The sequence below is a fragment of the Equus asinus genome, chromosome 3 (assembly GCF_041296235.1).
Source record: "Equus asinus isolate D_3611 breed Donkey chromosome 3, EquAss-T2T_v2, whole genome shotgun sequence".
In the NCBI taxonomy this organism is placed as follows: Eukaryota; Metazoa; Chordata; class Mammalia; order Perissodactyla; family Equidae; genus Equus; species Equus asinus.
In genome coordinates this window covers 68,705,942-68,728,502 of record NC_091792.1, presented here as the reverse complement: position 1 = coordinate 68,728,502, position 22,561 = coordinate 68,705,942, and the positions used below count along the sequence as shown (strand labels likewise).

At 42.9% G+C, this 22,561-nt stretch overlaps 1 protein-coding gene across 2 annotated transcripts in view; it reads right to left on the bottom strand.

Annotated features, from left to right (window-relative positions):
* The window catches only part of LOC106847693 (tumor necrosis factor receptor superfamily member 10A-like), a 48,182-nt gene extending 25,821 nt beyond the window's left edge, over positions 1 to 22,361 (bottom strand). Inside the window, exons 1-2 of one of the 2 annotated variants that reach the window (XM_044766828.2) lie at positions 22,048 to 22,361; positions 9,782 to 9,869 (exon numbers count right to left, since the gene is read on the bottom strand). In XM_044766828.2, the coding sequence (XP_044622763.1) occupies positions 9,782 to 9,869; positions 22,048 to 22,224 (265 nt within the window). In that variant the 5' untranslated portion in view covers positions 22,225 to 22,361. The remainder of the gene's footprint in view (positions 1 to 9,781; positions 9,870 to 22,047) is intronic. The other variant, XM_044766827.2, reaches the window with a different exon arrangement.
* Between the last annotated feature and the right edge of the window lie 200 nt (positions 22,362 to 22,561).

Genomic DNA, 22,561 nt, shown 5'->3' with positions numbered 1-22,561 from the left:
TAACTGCAACCAAATTCTACCACCATGCGAAAAAACTGCTCCTCTAACATCCAGCAATTTATAAAAGCCCCAGGCCAGAAGGAAAACAATAAAAACATAGAATTAAGTCCTGAGGACTTGGAATTAGGTAAACTAAGTGATAATGAATTCAGAGCAGCTATAATCAAAAAACTCAATGAGGTAGAGAGAAAGATAGAGAAACAAGCCGAGTTCTGGAGTTACTTCACAAAAGAGATTGAAATCATAAAGAAGAATCAAACAGAATTACTTGAGATGAAAAACACAATGGACCAGATAAAACAGAATATGGATTCCCTGAATGCCCATGTAGACAACATAGAGGAGAAAATTAGCATAATTGAGGACAGACAGGCTGAATGGCGCCAGACAGAGGAAGAAAGAGAACTAAGAATTAAAAAAAATGAGGAAAATCTCCGAGAGATAATGGATTCAATGAGGAGTAAGAACATAAGGATCATAGGAATTCCCGAGAATATGGAAAAGGAAAATGGAGCAGAAAGTGTGCTTAACGAAATTATTGAAGAGAACTTCCCAAATCTAGGGATCAACGGAGAAATGTGTGTAGAGGAGGGTTTTAGATCTCCTAGATTTGTCAATGTAAAAAGACCCACCGCACGGCACATAATAGTAAAGGTGGCAAATAGGAATGATAAGGAGAGAATACTCAGGGAAGTAAGGAAAAAAAAGAGAATAACCTATAAAGGAGCCCCTATCAGACTGTCAGCGGATTTCTCTACAGAAACCCTACAAGCTAGGAGAGAATGGAGTGATATATTCAAAGCTTTAAAGGATAAAAACCTTCAGCCAAGAATACTCTATCCAGCAAGAATTTCCTTCAGATATGAGGGAGAAATTAAATCTTTTCCAGACAAACAAAAGTTAAGGGAATTTGTAACTAAAAGCCCTCCATTACAAGAAATCCTCAAGAAGGCTCTCATACTTGAAAAAAGAAAAAAGGGAGAAAGGGGACACAATCCACAGACTAGGGAGACCGATGGATAGAACCAGAACAGGATAGCAAATATTCAACTATGGCATTAGGGTAAAAGTAAGGAAACTACCAAAACAAGGACGATCTTAGCACTCTAACTACAAATTAATAAGACGAGTTGGAATAAAAAATGAACATAATTATTTAGGAGGGGAAGAGCAAAGGGTCTAAATCAGTATTGGTCAAGTAGGTAAGAAACCACCAGAGAATAGACTATATTATACACGAGATTCTAAATACAAACTTCAAGGTAGACACTAAAACAAAGTACAGAACAGAGTCACAAATCATAAATAAGGAAAAATCTAAGAAACCCAGCATAAGAAATTGCAGTATTAAATGGGTAGTCTAAAGCACACAGGAAAAGAAACACAGGAAAACAAGATAATGAGCGACAGATTGACAGCATTAAGTCCACATGCATCAATAATCACTCTCAATGTGAACGGATTGAACTCTCCAATAAAAAGACACAGAGTGGCAAAATGGATTAAAGAACACGATCCAACAATTTGTTGCCTCCGGGAAACACACCTCAGCCCCAAGGACAAACACAGACTCAGGGTGAAGGGGTGGAGGACAATACTTCAAGCAAATAGCAAGGAAAAAAAGGCAGGTGTTGCAATTCTCATATCAGACCAAGTGGATTTCAAAATAAGACAGGTAAAGAGAGACACAGAGGGACAATATATAATGATCAAAGGGACACTTCATCAAGAAGAAATAACACTTATAAATATCTATGCACCCAACAGAGAAGCACCAAGATTCATAAAGCAACTATTAACAGACCTAAAGGAAGATGTTAAAAACAACACAATAATAGTAGGGGACCTCAACACCCCACTCACATCAATGGACAGATCATCCAGACAGAAAATCAACAAGGAAATAGTGCAGCTGAATGAAAAACTAAAACAATTGGACTTAATAGACATATATAGATCACTCCACCCTGAAAGAGCTGAATACACATTCTTCTCAAGTGCACATGGAACATTCTCTAGGATAGACCATATGTTGGGAAACAAGGCAAGCCTCTACAAATTTTAAAAAATTGGAATAATAACAAGCATCTTCTCAGATCATAGTGCTATAAGGCTAGAAATTAATTACAAGAAAAAAGCTGAGAAAGGCACAAAGATGTGGAGACTAAACAACACACTACTGAACAAGCAATGGATCATTGAAGAAATTAAAGAAGAAATAAAAAAATACCTGGAAACAAATGAAAATGATAGCATGCCATACCAACTCATATGGGATACAGCAAAAGCTGTATTAAGAGGAAAATTCATCGCAATACAGGCACATCTTAACAAACAAGAAAAATCCCAAATAAGCAACCTTAAAGCACACCTAACTGAACTAGAGAAAAAAGAACAAATGAAGCCCAAAGTCAGCAGAAGGAGAGAAATAATAAAAATCAGAGCAGAAATAAATACTATTGAAATGAAAAAGGCAGTAGAAAGGATCAATGAGACAAAGAGCTGGTTTTTTGAGAAGATAAATAAAATTGACAAACCACTAGCCAGACTTACAAAGAAAAAAAGGGAGAAAGCTCAAACAAACAAAATCAGAAATGAGCGAGGAGAAATAACAACAGACTCTGCAGAAATACAACAGATTATAAGAGAATGCTACAAAAAACTATATGCCAACAGAATGGATAACCTAGAGGAAATGGATAAATTCTTGGACTCCTACAATCTCCCAAAGCTCACTCAAGAAGAGGCAGACAATTTGAACAGACCAATCACAAGGAAAGAGATTGAAACAGCAATCAAAAACATCCCAAAGAATAAAACCCCAGGACCAGATGGCTTTCCTGGGGAATTCTACCAAACTTTCAGAGAGGATTTAATACCTATCCTTTTCAAGCTATTCCAAAAAATTAGGGAAGATGGAACACTTTCTAACACATTCTATGAGGCCAACATCACACTGATACCAAAGCCTGACAAGGACACCACGAAAAAAGAGAACTACAGGCCAATATCACTGATGAACATAGATGCAAAAATTCTAAACAAAATTTTGGCAACCAGAATTCAGCAATTCATCAAAAGAATCATACATCAGGATCAGGTGGGATTCATACCAGGGACACAGGGATGGGTCAACATCCGCAAATCAATCAACGTGATACACCACGTCAACAAACTGAGGGATAAAAACCACATGATCATCTCACTAGATGCAGAGAAGGCATTTGACAAGATCCAACAGCCATTTATGATAAAAACTCTGAACAAAATGGGCATAGAAGGAAACTACCTCAACATAATAAAGGCCATATATGACAAACCCATAGCCAACATCATACTCAATGGGCAAAAACTGCACGCCATCCCCCTGAAAACAGGAACGAGACAAGGATGCCCTCTATCACCACTCTTATTTAACATAGTACTGGAGGTCCTGGCCAGAGCAATCAGGCAAGAAAAAGGAATAAAAGGAATCCAAATAGGGAGGGAATAAGTGAAACTCTCACTGTTTGCAGACGACATGATCTTATATATAGAAAACCCCAAAGAATCCATTGGAAAACTGTTAGAAGTAATCAACAACTACAGCAAAGTTGCAGGGCATAAAATCAATTTGCATAAATCCATAGCATTTCTATACTCCAGTAATGAACCAACAGAAAAAGAACTCAAGAATACAATACCATTCACAATCGCAACAAAAAGAATAAAATACCTTGGGGTAAATTTAACTAAGGAAGTGAAGGACCTATATAAAGGAAATTACAAGGCCTTTCTGAGAGAATTGGATGACGACATAAGGAGATGGAAAGACATTCCATGTACATGGATTGGAAGAATAAACATAGTTAAAATGTCTATTCTACCTAAAGCAATCTACAGATTCAACGCCATCCCAATCAGAATCCCAATGACATTCTTTACAGAATTAGAACAAAGAATCCTAAAATTCATATGGGGCAACAAAAGACCCCGAATTTCTAAAGCAATCCTGAGAAAAAAGAACAAAACGGGAGGCATCACAATCCCTGACTTCAAAACATACTACAAAGCTACAGTAATCAAAACAGCATGGTACTGGTACAAAAACAGGTACACAGATCAATGGAACAGAATTGAAAGCCCAGAAATAAAACCACACATCTATGGACAGCTTATCTTTGACAAAGGAGCTGAGGGCATACAATGGAGAAAAGAAAGTCTTTTCAACAAATGGTGCTGGGAAAACTGGAAAGCCACATGTAAAAGAATGAAAATTGACCATTCTTTTTCACCATTCACCAAAATAAACTCAAAATGGATTAAAGACCTAAAGGTGAGACCTGAAACAATAAGGCTTCTGGAAGAAAACGTAGGCAGTACACTCTTTGACATCAGTATTAAAAGGATCTTTTTGGACACCATGCCTTCTCAGAGAAGGGAAACAATAGAAAGAATAAACAAATGGGACTTCATCAGAGATTAAAGAGCTTCTTCAAGGCAAATGAAAACAGGAATGAAACAAAAAAACAACCCACTAACTGGGAAAAAATATTTGCAAGTCATATATCTGACAAAGGCTTAATATCCTTAATATATAAAGAACTCTCGCAACTCAACCACAAAACATCAAACAACCCAATCAAAAAATGGGCTGGAGACATGAACAGACATTTCTCCAAAGAAGATATACTGATGGCCAATAGGCACATGAAAAGATGCTCATCATCGCTGATCATCAGGGAAATGCAAATCAAAACTACACTAAGATATCACCTTACACCCGTTAGAATGACAAAAATATCTAAAACTAATAGCAACAAATGTTGGAGAGGTTGCGGAGAAAAAGGAACCCTCATACACTGCTGGTGGGAATGCAAACTGGTGCAGCCACTATGGAAAACAGTATGGAGATTCCTCAAAAAACTAAAAATAGAACTACCATACGATCCAGTCATCCCACTACTGGGTATTTATCCAAAGAGCCTGAAGTCAGCAATCCCAAAAGTCCTGTGCACCCCAATGTTTATTGCAGCACTGTTTACAATAGCCAAGACGTGGAAGCAACCTAAGTGTCCAGCAACAGACGAATGGATAAAGAAGATGTGGTACATATATACAATGGAATACTACTCAGCTGCAAAACAGAACAAAATCATTCCATTTGCAATAACATGGATGGACCTTGAGAGAATTATGTTAAGTGAAATAAGCCAGCGAGAGAAAGATAATCTGTGTATGACTCCACTCACATGAGGAATTTAAAACTATGGACCAAGAACAGTTTAGTGGATACCAGGGGAAAGGTGGGGTGGGGGGTGGGCACAAAGGGTGAAGTGGTGCACCTACAACATGACTGACAAACATTAATGTACAATTGAAATTTCACAAGATTGTAACCTATAACTCAATAAAAAAATTAAAAAAAAAACAAAAACAAAACAAACAAAAAACAACAACAACAACAAAAAAGAATACAATCCCATTTACAACTGCAACAAAAAGAATAAAATATCTAGGAATAAATTTAACCAAAGAGGTGAAAGATCTGTACACCAAAAACTATAAAATGTTGTTGCAAGAAATCGAAGAAGACACAAAGAAATGGAAGGATATTCCGTGCTCTTGGATTGGAAGAATTAACATTGTTAAAATGTCCATACTTCCTAAAGCAATCTATAGATTCCATGCAATCCCTATCAAAGTTCCAACCACATTTTTCACAGAAAGAGAGCAACGAATCCTAAAATTTATATGGAACAACAAAAGACCCCGAATAGCCAAAGGATTCCTGAGAAAAAAGATCAAAGCTGGAGGTATCACACTCCCTGACTTCAAAATGTCCTACAAAGCCATAGTAACCAAAACAGCACGGTGCTGGCACAAAAACAGACACACAGATCAATGGAACAGAATTAAGAGCCCAGAAATAAACCCACACACTTATCGACAGCTAATATTCGACAAGGGAGCCAAGAGCAGAGCATACCATGGAGAAAGGAGAGTCTCTTCAATAAATGGTGTTGGGAAAACTGGACAGCCACATGCAAAAGAATGAAAGTAGACCATTCCCTTATACCATGCACAAAAACCAACTCAAAATGGATTAAAGACTTGAATGTAAGACCCAAAACCATGAAACTTCTAGAAGAAAACATAGACAGCATGCTCTTTGACATTGGTCTTAGCAGCATATTTTCAAGTCCCATGTCTGACCAGGCAAGGGAAACAAAAGAAAAAAAGGAACAAATCAGACTACATCAAACTAAAAAGCTTCTGCAGAGCAAAGGAAACCATCAACAAAACGAAAAGACAACCTAACAATTGGGAGAAGATATTTGCAAACCACATATCAGATAAGGGGTTAATATCCAAAATATACAAAGAACTCACACAGCTCAACAACAAAAAAGCCAACAACCCAATTAAAAAATGGACAAAAGATCTGAACAGAGATTTCTCCAAAGAAGATATCCACATGGCCAACAGGCATATGAAAAGATGCTCAACATCATTAGCTATCAGGGAAATGCAAATCAAAACTACAATGAGGTATCACCTCACTCCGATCAGAACAGCTATAATTAACAAGACAGGAAACAACGAATGTTGGAGAGGATGTGGAGAGATGGGAACCCTTGTACACTGCTGGTGGGAGTGCAAACTCGTGCAGCCACTATGGAAAGCAGTATGGAGATTCCTCAGAAAATTAAGAATAGATCTACCATATGATCCAGCTATCCCACTGCTGGGTATTTATCCAAAGAACTTGAAAATGCAAAGGCATAAAGATACTTGCACCCCTATGTTCATTGCAGCATTATACACAATAGCCAAGACTTGGAAGCAACCTAGGTGCCCATCAAAGGACGAATGGATAAAGAAGATGTGGTATTTATACACAATGGAATACTACTCAGCCATAAGAAAGGATGAAATCCGGGCATTTGTAACACCATGGATGGACCTTGAGGGTATTATGCTGAGTGAAATAAGTCAGAGGGAGAAAGTCAAATACCATATGATCTCACTCATAAGTAGAAGATAAAAACAATGAGAAACAAACACATAGCAACGCAGAATGGATTGGTGGTTACCATGGGGGATGGGGGGGAGGGCAAAAGGGGTGATTAGGCTCACATGTGAGGGGATGGACTATAATTAGTTTTTGGTGGTGAACATGATGTAATCTACACAGAATTCGAAATATATTATGATGTACATCCGAAAGCTATATAATGTTATAATCCAATTTTACTACAATTAAAAATAAATTAAATTAAAAAAAAAAGACTGCCACCCAGCCACTTTGAGCTCCTCATGCCTCTGAGTTAACAAGCAAAGAAGAAGTTACTGTGCTGACTGGGGCGAGTGACCCTGCTTACCAAGGAGAAGCTGGAGGAGTACTACACAGTGGAGGTAAGGAAGATCATGTCTGGAATACAGGAGATCCCTCAGGGTGTTTCTTGTATTGCTGTGCCTGTGATTAAAGTCAATGGAAATCGATAACAACTCAATTCAGGCAGGCCTCCTAATGACTCAGACCCTTCAAGAATGAAGGTTTGGGTCACCCTATCACACATAGAGTCATGATTAGCTGAGGTGCTTGCTGAGGGCAGGGGAAATGGAATGGGTAGTGGAGGAAGGGAGTTATAAATACCAGCTATAACTGTGTGGCCAGTTACAGAAACAAGGACTGTGACTGTTATGAACATTTCATCTTTACTATGTTTGGCATATTTTTTGTATGCCTACATGTTAAGCAAATATCTTTGTTTTCTTCCCTCTCTTATCCTATTATCATATAACACAAGACGTATTGACTTTGTATCACAGTATTTAAGTATTGTTAACTTACATCACAGTATTTAAGTTAGCGGACATCAAGGCCAAGAGTAAACATCACCCAAGGACACTGGGTCCTCTTCTGGGGAAAGGGTTAGTGTGTTCTCAGATGTGTGCAGCAGTTTATCACATTAGACAGAACGATGAGCTTCTTACTGTCTTTATTTGGAGATCAAGTATGGTCGAAAAGATTTGAAAATCTAAAATTCTGTACTTGTCAGGGTTCTTGAGAAAGAGAACCAGTAGAGAGAGAGAAAGAGTGTATATAGAAAGAGATTTTTATTTTAACGAATTGGTTCACACAATTGTGGAGGTGAGCAAATTCAAACTCTGTGGAGTCAGCCAGGAGGGAAGAGTTGCAGGCTGAGTCTGAAGGCAGTCAGCTGGCAGAACTCCCTTTTCCTCCAGGGAAGTCAGTCTTTTTCTATGCAGACCTTCAGATGATGAGATGGGGCCCATTCACATTAAGGAGGCTAATAAGCTTCACTCAAAGTCTACTGATTTAAATGTTAATCTCACCCAAAAAAAATACCTTCACAGAAACATACAGAAAACTGACCAACTATCTGGGTACCACGACCTAACCAAGCTGACAGGTGAAATCAACCATCACAAGTCCACGCCTTGTCAGCTTGGCGCCCATACACATCGCCGTAAGTTCTATGTTAATGGGCACACTATGTACAAAGTTGTGATCTACAACAATACGGAGTAGCAGAGATGGAGATGCATAGGGGAACAGTGTTGGGATTCCACTGAAATTAGGTCAGGATTATAAAAACTAGGTTTCTATCAGCTTAAGATGCTAACTGGAATCTCCAAAGTAACCACTAAGCGAAGTAAAAAATACACAGAAAAGGAAAGAAGAAAGGAATCCAAACGGTATTGCAGAAAGTTAACTAAACAGAAAAAAAGGCAGTAATGGAGGAATTGAGGAGCAAAACACATAGACAGAAAGAAAGCAAGTACCTAAAGGTCAGAAGGAAGTCTCACCTTATCAGTAATCCTGTTAACTATAAATAGCTTAAACTCTCCAGTTAAAAGGCAGACATTGCAGAACAGGGAGAAATGACAAAAAAACATAATCCTTCTATACGCTGTCAATGAGCCTCCAGATTTATTTTTATCAATATTGAAAGATATTCTAAAAAATCTACTTACACAAACCTTACTTAATAATGAATTATCATGATGGTAGTTGATATCAATGATAACAATGTGATTATGTAACAATGGTGCTGGGGCAACTAAGAAGACTACTGGAAAATAAAGTGTCTTTCTTACTCTCTTCATACAAGAAAATACCATCTGAGCGAATCAGTGACTTAATTATAAAATAGGAAACCGAGGGGTGTACTTCAGTCATGCCTGAAAGGCCCTCCACCTGGCCCATTCTCGCCCCCTTTCAGTCCAAGAGTGTGCGCTTGAAACACAAATCCGATCCCAGCAGTCCTCTGCCTGTAACGTTTCCAAGATGTCCCTCGCTCACAAAATGAATCCCGTGCTCCCTGTGTGGTCTGCCCCAGCTGTCCCTCTCACCTCTTCACCCTCCGCTCACCCCAGCTGCCCCCTAGCTTCGCTCAAACAAGCCCCGCCCAGGGGCGACAGTTTCCTATTGGTCTCCTGGGGGTCCTCTCAGGAGCACCTACCTGGCTCTCTGCAGGAAAGTCACATCCCTGGGAGGCCTCACCAGCCCCGCCTCTGTCCCACCCATCACTCAGTTATCCTCACGGTTCCTAGCACGCCTCTCTGACTGTCACGTTCGTCCTCTGGGGACCATCCCAGAAGGCGGGCTCCAAGGGCAGGGGCCTCTTGCCCTCCACTGGCACGGTGCCTGGCACACAGAGGACATCCAGTAAACCCCTGGGGAATGAAGACCCAGGAAGTGCAGGAATAGAAGACTGAAGGGCATGGAGGCAGGCTGGGTAAAGCGTTAGAGATCAGTCTTGGAAAGTACCTGCTGGACACTTGGTGGACATCTGTGGGGCCGCTAACTGCTGGTGAACTCTCTCCTGCCGGATGATCACGGCTGAGGCAGCTGGGCCCTGTGGGGACAAAGCAGGGACGGGCATGAGCGGCTTCCAGACCCTCACCCTCCCAGGATCTGTTTCACATTCTCTTCACTCCACCTCCCATACTAAACAGAACTTCCACCTTTCTTCCAGCTCTAAACTCCCAAATATTCTTTTGTACCTATGTTTGTCCTTTCATAATTCGGGACTAGCCAAGTAACATACACTTGAAAAACTCTTCTTTATCCTTTTCTCATTATAAAAGAAAACATGTTTATTCCAGAAAATATGAGCAAGTTAAGTTTTTATAAGAATACAAAAACCACATGTGGTTTCTCAAAAACCACATGTGTATTCTCAACTAGAAATAGCATCCACTAATATTTTGTCTTACTTAGTTCCACTATATCACCATATGTGTAAGGACTCACTCTCCCTCTCTCGCTTACACACACACACACATAAAATTTACAAATGAGAGTCATACAATATGCAAGCTTTGAAAAAAATCAGGATGCAGAATCAAACATTAAATAATGAATTTCTGGTTTAAAAAGGTACCGCAGACATCTACACCAATGGAACAGAAGAGACGGCCCAGAAATAAACTGTTGCATATACGTTCAAATGATTTTTGACAAAGGGTACCAAAACCACTTCCCCAGTGGGAAAGGAAAATCTTTTCAACAAACAATCCTGGGAAAACTGAATATCTATATGCAAAAAAAAAAAATAAACTTGGACCCTTATTTCATATAATATACAAAAGCTAACCTTAAATGTGTCAAAGATCTAAACATAAGAATGAAAACTATAAAACTCTTAGAAGAGAACATAGGGGTAGTTCTTCACGACTGTGGGTTTGACAAGGATTTTTTGGATATGACACCAAAAGCACAGGTAACATAAGAAAAAAATAGACAAATTGGGCTATATCAAAATTTTAAAACTCCTATACATCAAAGAAAAGAATCAACAGAGTGAAAGGGCAACCCACAGAATGGGAAAAATATTTGCAAATCATATACCTGATCAGGGGTTAATATCCAGAATATATAAAGAACTCCTGTGCACAAGAATAAGCAACCTGATTTAAAAATGGGCAAAATGGGGGGCCAGCTCCGTGGCCGAGTGGTAAGTTCGCGCACTCTGCTGCAGCGGCCCAGGGTTCGGATCCTGGGCGCGGACATGGCACCACTCATCAGGCCATGTTGAGGCGGCATCCCACATGCCACAACTAGAAGAACCCACAACTAAAATATACAACCATGCAGTACTGGGGGGATTTGGGGAGAAAAGAAAAAATAAAAAAGATTGGCAACAGTTGTTAGCTCAGGTGCCAATCTTTAAAAAAAAGAAAAATGGGTAAAAGATTTGACTAGACATTTTTCCAAAGAAGATATACAAATGACCAATGAGCACATGCAAAGATGCTCAACATCCCTAATCATTAGGGAAGTGCAAATCAAAACCACAATGAGATACCACTGCACACCCATTAGGATGGCCACTATTTAAAAAAAAAGGCAAGGAAGAAACTGAGAAAATACAAGTGTTGGCAAAGACGTGGATAAATTGGAAAACTTGTGCACCATTGGTGGGAATGTAAAATGATGCAGCCCCTATGGAAAAAGTTTCCACAAAATTTGAGGGTTTCTCAAAAAATTAAAAATAGAATTACTATATGATTTAGCAATTCCATCTCTGGGTACATATCCAAAAGAATTAAAAGCAGGGTCTCAAAGGGAGATACGCAAATGCACATTCATGCAGCATTATTCACAATAGTCAAAAGGTGGAAGCAACTCAAATGTCCATCGATAGGTGAATGGTGAACAAAATATGGTATATATACAACGGAATACCATTCAGCCTCAAAAAAGGACGGAAATTCTCACCATGTCACAACATAGATGAACTTTCAAGACATTATGCACAGTGAAGTCAGTCAGTCATAAAAAGACAAACACACAGGATTCCACTTATATGAAGTACGTAGAGTAGTCAAATTCATAGAAATAGGAAGTAGAATGTTCCTTGCCAGGGACTGGGGGGAGACAGAAATAAAGTGTTATTGTTTAATGAGTAAAGGTTTCAGTTTGAAAAGAAAAAGAAAGTTCTGTGGGTGGATGGTGGTGGTGGTTGCACAGCAATGTGAATGTACTTAACGCCACTGAACGCCATACCTAAAGACTTAAATGGCAAATTTCATGTCATGCACATTTTACTACAAATTTAAAATTTTTTAAAAAGTGTTTACTGTAATCCCTACAGCAATTGCATATAAATATTGTATATATTATAGATAAAAAGCCAATACACAATTAAAATGAAGTTCTAAAATATACTCAATTAACATTGAGTTAAGGAGGAACAGAGAAGAAATGGAGTGCACAAACAAAAGAAATCATAAAATTGCAGAACCATTTCAACCATACCAGTAATTACATTACCTGTAAATCCATGAAACACTTCAACTCAATGGTAGAAACGGTTAGAATGGATGAAAAGACAAAACTCAACTGCATAGTATTAAAAATGCAATTTAAAAGCAAGACACAGATACACTGCAAGCAAAGGGATGGAAAAAGATATACCACGCAGACAGTTAGAAAACTCTGTGACCACCTTCCTATCAGACAAAGGTAATTTAAGACAAATGATAACACCACAGATAAAGAGGGGCCTTTTGTAGTGTTAAAAGGGTTAATTCACCAGAGTCATGATAATCATAAATGTGTATGTGCCCAACAACAAAGCTTCAAAACACATGAAGCAAAAATTGAAAGACCTAAAAGGAAATTATAAGACCCTTCCCTCAGCAACTGATAGAACAATTAGACAAAAACATCAGTAAAGTCATCAAAGATTTGAGCACTGTCAACTTAATGGACATTCACAGAGCAGACATGCAACGTCTACTGAAGACTCATTCTCTTCTGTGAACACGTACGTTCACCAAGATAGACCACATTCCGGGCTGTAAAACAAGTTCAAATACATTTAAAAGGAGTGAAATCATATCACGTATGGTCTCTGATCTCAATAATAATAAACTGGAAATCAATAATGACACCCAGAAAGACTTCCAATGCAATTAAAACCACATCAAAATACCACCTCACACTCATTAGGATGGTTACTATCAAAAAAGAAAGAAAAAAAGGAGAGAAAGAAAAGTGTTGGTGAGGACGTGGAGAAATTAGAAGCCTTGTGCACTGCTGATGGCAATGTAAAACGATGCAGCTGCTATGGAAAACACTCTGGTGATTTCTCAAAAAATTAAAAATAGGATTACCATATGATTCAGCAATTCCACTTCTGGGTATATAAACAAAAGAAGTGAAAGCATGCACTCAAAGATATTTGTACACCCATGTTCACAGCAGCATTATTCACAACAGGCAAAGGTGGAAGTGACTAAGTGTCTTCTGATGAATGAATGGATAAACAAAATGTAGTATATCCATACAATGGAATATTATTCACCTTAAAAAAGAAGGAAATTTTGACACATGCTACAAGATGGATGAGCCTGGAGGACATTATGCTAAGTGAAATATGCCAATCAAAAAAGACAAATACTATAGGACCTGGAGTAGTCAAATTCAAAGAGAGGGAAAGTAGAATGTAGGTTGCTAGGCTGTGGGTGGAGGGGAGAAGCGGAAGTTGTTTAATGGGTATAGTTTCAGTTTTGCAAAATGAAAATAGTTCTGGAAATGTGTTGCACAACAAAGTGAATGTAGTCAGCACTACTGAAGTGTACAGTGAAAAAATAGTTGATGGTAAATTTTATTTAATGTATATTTAAAATTTAAAAATTAAAAGAAATTAAAAAAATGTTTTTAATCTAAATTTGAATTAAAAAAACTTTTTAAAGGTACCTGACAAGCTGTCCCTAATAGAACCTGTCAGTGTCCCACCAAATACCAGAGTCACAGAAAGGGGACAATACAGTGATTTGTGTCATGATCTCTGAGCTACAATTAACCAACAAGAATGGGAGAAATGTGAATGGGGTCTGAGCATTAGGTAATCGTAATGTACTGATGTTAATGTTTTGATCTGAAGGTTGTATTGCGGTTAAGAGGGAGAATGTTCTCGTTTGTAGGGAGTACACACTAAAGTGTTCAGGAACGACGTTCATGTTAGCATCTAGTTTTCAAATCGTTCAGAAAAAAGTTTTTGTATAGTTTTTGCAACTTTTCTGTAATTTTGAGAGTACTTTAAAATAAAGTTAAATTCAGAAAGTAAGACAGAAAAAAAACATGTTTTTGAGCTCAGTTCAACCGACTGTGTCCACACAAGGTAAAATGCAGCCGTCTTCCAACGGCTGGTCAAGCACCTGGTGACAGCTCAGCTCGTGTGTCCCCAAAGCCCTCCCTTTCCCGGGCTGGGCCTCCTGAGTCCAAGCAACGTCACGGCGCCTTTCACAAGGCTCTTCCCTTCTGTGTTTACTGGCTCTCTCACTGATTCTTTCCCTGAACATTTTATTACAAAAATTTTTACACACTCAGTAGAATTTACAGACATGCACAATGAACACTCACAAACAGTGAAATGCATATTTCTTAAGTGTGCCATTCAACGAGTTTACCAACTCACACGCGTGTGTAACCCAAATCCTTTATCTAGATCACAGAACACAGCATCGCCACAGGACACTCCCTCATGTGCTTCCTTCCAATTCATCTTTGGTAATCTGAATCCGCAACTCCATCCCAAAAGGCGGTTATTTCTCCATGGAATGAGTCTTCAGTAGATGTTGCATGTCTGCATGTCTGCTCTACGAATGTCAATTAAGCCAAGGCGGTTGACAGCGTTCAGCTCTCTCATGACTTTACTGAGCTGTATTCATCTAATTGTTCTGGCAGTTGCTGAGAAAGTTGTGCTGTGGTCTCCATTTAGTCCTGTAGAGTTTTGCTGCATGTATTTTGAAGTTCTATTATTAGGCACATACAGATTGATGATTATTACACCCTACTGGTGAATTAACCCTTTAACACTTCAAAAGGTCTCTCCTTATCTCTGGCAATATTCTTCGTCCTAAATCAACTTCATCTGCTGTGAAGATAGCCACAGAGTTTCCTTAGGCTTACTCTTTGGATGTTATATCTTTTCCCCATCCCTTTACTTGTGTCTTGCTTTTAAACTGCATCTCTTATTGACAGTATATAGTTGAGTCTTGCTTTTTCATTCATTCTAACCATTTCTACTTTTGAATTATTCTGATGTGGAGTTAATATAATTACTGATAAGGCTGAAATAGATCGACAGTGTTACCATTTGTTTTCTGTTTGTCCAGTCTATTGTTTTCCCTGTTGCTCCTTCTCTGCAGAGTTTAATATTAACGAAATATTTTTTAGAATTCCATTTTAGTTGTGTGTCGGCTTTTTGTCTACACACGCTTACTTATTTCTTTAGCAGTTCCTACAGGGATTACATTACATACTTATAACTGTCTACAGTTTATTTAAGTTTTTACAGATAGATTTATAGACTACAACAAACTGCACACATTAAGGAATAAAATTTGATGTATGAATTCATCTGTGAAAATTTCACCACAGTCAAGGTAATAACCAGGTCACCATCCCAATAGTTCCCTTTTGCCCCTTGGCAATCCTTCCTCCTGCCCTAACCCTTCTGGCCCCAGGCAACTACTCACCTGCTTTCTGACACTAGAGATTAGTTTGCATTTTCTAGAATTTCATATAAATGGAATCAGACAGTATGTACTCTTTTCTGTCTGGCTTCTTCACTCAAGATAATTATCTGGAAGTTCATCCATGTCCTCATGTGCATTAATACCCCATTTCCTTCCAATACTGAGTTGTCTTGCTGAATTAATAGTGTAATATTAATATAGAATGTTGGAGACTTGCAACATTATAAGTCCATTCCTCACTGGCCTAATTCTTATTGTTATAGTTGTCCTAGGAATTATGTGGATATACTTTATAAACCCTAGAAACAATGTTATAATTTCGATAGTGTATAATTTCAGAAAACTAAGGGGAAATAACAATTCTTTACATTCGGCCACATTTTTGTATTTCTGATGATTCTTCTTCTTCCTGAAGATCCATGTCTCCATTTGATTTCATCTGTCTTCCTCCTGAGATCTCCATTTAGCATTTTGTGTGGTACAGGTCTGCTGGCTATAAAGTATCAACACTATTTCCAATATGACATTCTTATTCCTAATTCTCAAACCCTTTTCTCCCCACTTAGTCTTTGATTTTGTTAATGACCTGTGCCAGCTCTCAGGTTAGGAAACTAGAATCCACCTTGAACACTCTTCCCTCCCCTTACCAACCCATCGCATCACCTGCCCCTGCCCCGTGTTATCATGATCACCTGCCTCATACCCACATCTGCTGCCACTTTGCTCTTTCAGGCTGACAGAACCTAACCACTCAACCTAACCACTAGGACACGTGTCAAATGCTCAGGCCATGTCTGAGTAGCGGAAATTAATAAAAGGAACCGTTAACTAAATTAGAGTCGGGAAGGCCTGTAGGGGGAGCTCTCACGCCCTATCATACCTTGTCAATGACTCCAAACAGGATGAGACTTGAAGTAAAACCACCACATTGTTACCGAAGGAAGATCTCTCTCCAAACCTGGCAACAGCGCAGCCAATGAGAAGTGCCGCAGCCGGGCCAACCAGAAATGCTGCGGCCCAGCCGAGAAGCTCTTCACACCCTGAACTGCGACTTTCCCTCAATGGACTTGGGTTTAGAACAACCCCTACCTATTCTCCCTTTTTCCATTAAAGCAAGCTCCTCTCCTTTGTTTTCTGAATTTGCCTATGGTTCGCCATAGCAGGCACACTCTCAATGCAATTCTTTTGGCTAGTCCTGAATAAACTCCTTTTGAGGGTCAAATAATAGGCAATTTGACTTTTAAGTTGCCAGAGTTCACACTTTTAAACCACTATGCCCTGGGCAAACACCCATAAAAGTGCCGATTTGATCAGGTCCACCCAGTGAAAACCTGACCCCAGGCTCCAGGAGCCTATGGACCTGGGGAATTCCTCTGCATTACTTTTAGCTACCTCTCTGCTCACCTGCCTGTCATATTTCCCACCACTCACATTAAATACACTCTAGAAAGGATGAGGAAATCCTATCAGCTTTAGTCCAGGCATCTTAGAACCCAAGTCACCCTCTCACTCAGGGAAGGCATGGCTGGAGCCTGGGGAGCAACCCTGTGCAAGGGCCTGAGGAGCATCAGGGACAAAACGAGCCCCTTCCTTTCCTTAAGGCAGCTCCCGGTCACAGGGAGCCAAGGCAGAGACACAGGTAACCCCAAGGTCAACAAAGGTGGAAAGAGCTGGAGGGGCTGCTCAGGCAGAGGTGACAAATGCCATGGGTGGCAGGGACACTGGTGGACATAGAGGGAAGTGTCTGCATGGACAGGATTGCAGAGAAGAAAGGAGTCAAAGGAACAGGGTGGCGGGAGAGGACAAAACCAAGTCGGGTGGGGGAGACGCTTTCTAGGGCGTGGTCACCTCTGCTTGAGGGACCAAGGGCGCGGCTAGGGATGCGAGGCTGTGTCAGTCCACGGGGGGGTGTGTGTATGTCTGTGTGTGCATGTGTGAGAGAGAGAGAGAGAGTGAGTCAGAGAGGGACTAGAGAGAGTGCAGGGCTTGAGCAGCATGGTCAAAGGAGAGAGGGAAACTGCAAGCCAGGATGCAGTGTGTTCTCCCTCCATCAATGAGTCACTAGCTGAGGACGCTCCTTCCCTTGCTCCTCCCCACAAATGACGCAAGAGTTAGAGTCCATAGCCAAGTTTGATCCTCAAACTCAGGACTGTTTCCTCATCAAAAATTAACTCAAGCAATTTCCCCTGTCTTCCCTAGGTTAACACACCCCGAAAGCTGGCCTGTTTACCTTACACTATCAGATCTGTCCTCAGCGTCTTCCTAGGCCTGAGATCTGCTTCTGAGGTTTATGGGTTGTTATTTTTTAACTGCAGTAAGAAATTAAATTGAAAGTCAAGTCACCTGGCTTCTAGTCAGGGCCAGGCACTAAACAGCAGCATGATCCTGGGACAGTCACTTTCCTTCCTCTCTAAACCTCATGCTACCATTTTTGAAATGACAGGCCACACTAAATGACCTCTCAGGGCCCGTCCAGCAGTGACCCTGGGCCGGTCGACTCCAGGCCTCACAGACGAGCACCAAATGCTCACCTGGGTCAGCGGTGGACCCAGTGACCCAACCCTTGGTGTCACTGCCCCTGGGGCTGCTCACCCACCTGCCCGCCCCTCCACCAAAGAGCTGGGTGACCTCCAGCAAGTCGCCGAATTAACCTGTGTCTCACACTGCTCATCAGAGAACAAAGATAATCACAGCTCCTACATAGTGGGGTTGTGAGAACGAAATGAGTTAATAAGTCTATAAAGTACGGGGACAGAGCTGGGCAAATGGTAAGTGTTGTATTTAAGCACAAGCTGTGTTAGTATAATCATTACCCTCAATGCCGATTTAATCAACACCAATCCTCCAACCAGCGATACCACAACCCGAGGCCTCGCCTCTGTCAGAGCAAATTTGTGGAGGAGGCACTTCACAGGCCCTCTGGAAGGCAGGGCGAGGTCTCACGCCTCCCTCAGGCTACCTTCTTTATTATTTAGGTCCCTCATCCCATCTCCTCCACCACACTGCAGCTCCCAGGCGCAGGATGAACATGGTCATTTGTTCCCTCCCCGAGGGCCCCTAGGTTCCCAATCCTTGGGGGGTGAATAACAGCGTCCTCCCCTAGGACACAAAGGAGGTGAGTCCAGAGACTGACAGCCTCAGCGTCCTGCCCAAGGAGAGTTTCCAGGCTGCAGCCCAGGGAGGGGAGCAACAGGAGCCCCGGGGCCTCTGTTGAGGAGATCCAGATAGGAGCTCCCAGAGGCCAAAGGCGGGGCAGAGAGCTGGAGAAGGAGAAGCTGCTCAGAGAGGGCCCTGGAGACGCCCAGAGGGGCCCATCCAGCATCTGCATGAGTGCTGATCTGTGCACGCAGGAGAGGGACCTGCCCGGCTGAGAAGAGGCCCCGAAATCAGCAGGCTGGACAAGGACCGGGGTTCACCGGGGCTGGGAACTGTCCACGTGCCCATCCACCAGAGGGGACAGACCGCGTAAGAGGGGTGCTGTCTGGTTATCAGAAGTTTACCGTTAACTAACCCTTAAGAGGCAACTAAACTCCAATGACCTAATAGTGAAATTCCAGTTTAATGCTGAGATTGGCCCTATATCTTGCTTTTAAAAGTGGTCATTCCTGTTTCGCCGTCTTCCTCTCAGCTCCTCTCTACAGACTTGAGTCCCAGCCCGGACACGTTTCCTCTTTGAGCTGCAGTTTCTCATCTGTAAACTGTAATTACCTCCACTCCCCCAAAGGACCGAGGTGGTCGTCTGAAGCGTTGGCACCCTGGGGTGTTAGGGTCAAGGCAGAGCCTCCCTCCCTTCCCCACTTGTCATGCACACATGAACAGGAATGGCAGGAGGTACTGTTCCCGGGCCAAAACGTAGCTGCTATTATAAAGGAGCTCAGGCCAAAATGCCAGAGACCATCCTACTGAATCTCGTTTCCTCCACGTTAAAGACACGTGAAAACCATGCCCAGCTCCCGGGCTTCTCGGGGAAACTACACAGGATAACGGATGCTCAGGGCAGGTCCGAAGCTGCCCAACAGCACATGCTCAGTGCCTGTCACTGCCCCGCTCCCCGACCCCACCCTGGAAGGCGGAGCCCCCTTCTCTTCCATCCCTGGCTAAGGGAAAGTGGCCCAAGAACAGGGACGGAGGCCTTCTGAGCAGGGCCTGGGGCCACCAGCCACTGCAGCCACACAGATTGATAGGCTTCCCGCTCGCCCCTCAAAGTGCACCTGTGCAAGGCCCTCAGCAGAGGGACAACAGAATCATCTGGACACACCAGGCCTGTGGCCCTGCAATGCCGTCACTGTCATCCCTTGATGTTTGGGTTCCTCTGCATTGCTCCATGATCCCCTCCAGCATCTCTCCCCCCCCCCCCCCCCCCCGTGTCCTTCAGAAGCTCCTGCCTCCACCTCAGGGAGCCGACAGCAAGGTGCCAATCAAGCAGGTGGCAGCCACTGCTGGGCTGCACACCATGTGCCCTGTGACCCTCCCAGCACCACAGTGACCGACCCCACCCTGAGGATGTGATTTGTCCTCCCACAGGCGCCCTCACGGCTCTCAGTGGTTTACAAAGGGCCCTGCAGACTTTCATCTCCTCCCCGTTTCACACTTGGGGAAGCAGGGGCCACACCAGGGTCCCAAAGCTGGAAAGGAGCAGAGCAGGCCCGCTGTCTCCAGCTCCAACATCAGGACTCACAAGCCTGAGTGAGCTTCCGAGCCGCTGAGCCTCACAGTTCCTACTCTGATAGGAGTAGGTGGAAGCCTGCGCAGAAGACCTGGAACGGAAATGGGGCCGTGCCAGCACTGCAGACAAGGACCGGGACCAGGAAGGAGCTCAGCACTGGGCGCCGTGACGTCCCCCTTCAACAGCCCGAGGACACGGGCCCCATCACGTTACAGGCAGGGCTGGGGCAGCAACTGGCCCCAGGTGACACAGTTCAAGGGCAGAACTGGGATTCCAGTCCCCCTGCCACCCTCCCCTGCTGCCTAATCTGGGTCATCCGCCCCCAGTCTCAGAAAGCTCATGGAGCCTTGAAATCTCTCAGAGCACCGAGGAATCAAAACCACGACTCTGTGGCCCACCGCTTTCTACCTCTTGACGAGCAAAGAATTACAGCCGAGTGCAGCAAGGGTGTAAGGAGCCAGGAGCACTTGTGGACTCGGTGGGAGTGTAAATGGTGCAGCCTGCTTTCGGAGGACAGTTGGTCAATATCTGAACAAAAGCATAAAATAATCTAACCGACTGACACAGCAATTCCACTTCTAAGGGGCCACCCAACAGTGCACATGGATATATGGCACACACAAGGGTGTGCACCACAGTGCTGCTGGAATTAGCCAAGACAAACGGGATATAATCTAAAAAGATATTCACAGGAGACAAGAGAAATAAACTAGCTCACCTAATGTCTGCTTTATCCATACAATATTAATTCTGTTGCTAAAAGAATAAGATAAATATGCATGTACTGACATAAAACATATAATGGAATTTGTTATTAGCTCCGGATTTAACAAAAGGGATCATGACTGTAAATGCATAAAAAAAGGGCAAGAGTTGAGACGGGTTGAGAAGAGGAGTTTGGGATGTCAGAGGCTTAGGTCTCATGTTGCCCAGAGCATGAAATTCAGATTTTTGACCTCCTCCACACAGGTATCCCTACATTCACCCAGAGACACCCGGCCTGACTAAAGAAGCCGTTCATGACGCAGCGTTAAACATAACTTTGTTAAAAATAAATTCCGTAATTTGTGATTATAAATATGATTGCTTCTCTGAATTTTAAATTTGTTAAATGAAAATATTTAAAATTTCGTGATATCGGTAATGTCGATTTGGCATTTAATTTTTCTTTTTAAACATATAAGGAACCTGAGAAGCGTGACGAGCCAGAGTTTCATCAGCCGTGCCCGGAATACACGCGGCCTCCCGCGCGCCCGTTCGGGATGCGCACTGCTAGTTCGCGTTTGGGAAGCTACACACCCCTTCTTCCTCGCGGAGTGAGGGCGGCTCGTATCGAGCCTTTTCTGCGCCGCTTTTCCGTGTGCCGGAAAGTGACTAGAAGAAAGCCGGGAAAGCGCGCCCCGCGGACATCCGGGCTCAGAACTGAAACGTGGGGCAGGCAGCAGAGTGAGACTTCGCGGGCTACTGTTTAACCGACTTGAGATGACTACGTTTTAGAATTTAAATCTGAGTGAAAAAAGTAAAAAGAAAGAAAGAAAAGAAAGCCAATATCTCTATCGCTCCCTGCGCTTGCTCGGGAGTTTCCAACTTGACCCTGGTCCTTCCACTATTCTGGAATTCACCCCTGGGACCGCCCGCCGTGGCCAGCCCGGCCAAGGACCCGCAGGCGGAGCGCGGGCTCTTCGCCCTCTCGGTCCAGGTCGGCGCCGCCGGGCCGGGGACCCCGCTCTTCTCCGGACTCTGCCCACTGTTCGATCTGCCTGGACATGTCCCGGCCGCTGGTGACCCGGGCAGGCACCTGGCCGCGTCCCCTCCCCCTGCTCCCTTCCGGCCACCAGGCGAGCCTTCCCGAGCCAGGAACCCCGGCGGCGACTCACCAGCAACAGGGTACCCAAGACGAAGATAAGGGTCCTGGGGCCCGGCGCCGGCCTGGGACCTGGCGCGCACCCTGCCGGGGCGCCCGAGGCGGCCAGGGCGCTGGGTCCCCGCTGCCCCGCAGGGTTAGGGAGCGCTCCGAGTTCCGGGCGCCGCTGGGTGACACCCGGCAGAGTCATCAGGAATTAATCCGTGTGTTCCCGGAGCGCTGTAGGACGCGGCGCGTTCAGCAGCTCCGCTGGGGAACCGTGGAGGCGGCTTTGGTACCTTTGCCTTTTACCAGTGGGAGGGGCGAATCGGAGCCAGTAAGCAAGCCCGCCCGCAGGTTGGCAAGACTCGTGACTACAGTGACGTGACTGCAGTGGCATGTAGTTACGTCCAAGCTCTGGTTCCTCGATGGAGGGCGGAGCCACATCGAAAGAGTTTAAAACTAGGGAGTTTGTTAGACATTTCTAACACCTTATTATTGATTACGTTATGACAGAGTGAAGTCTTGGCTTCCTGGTCTGACATTTA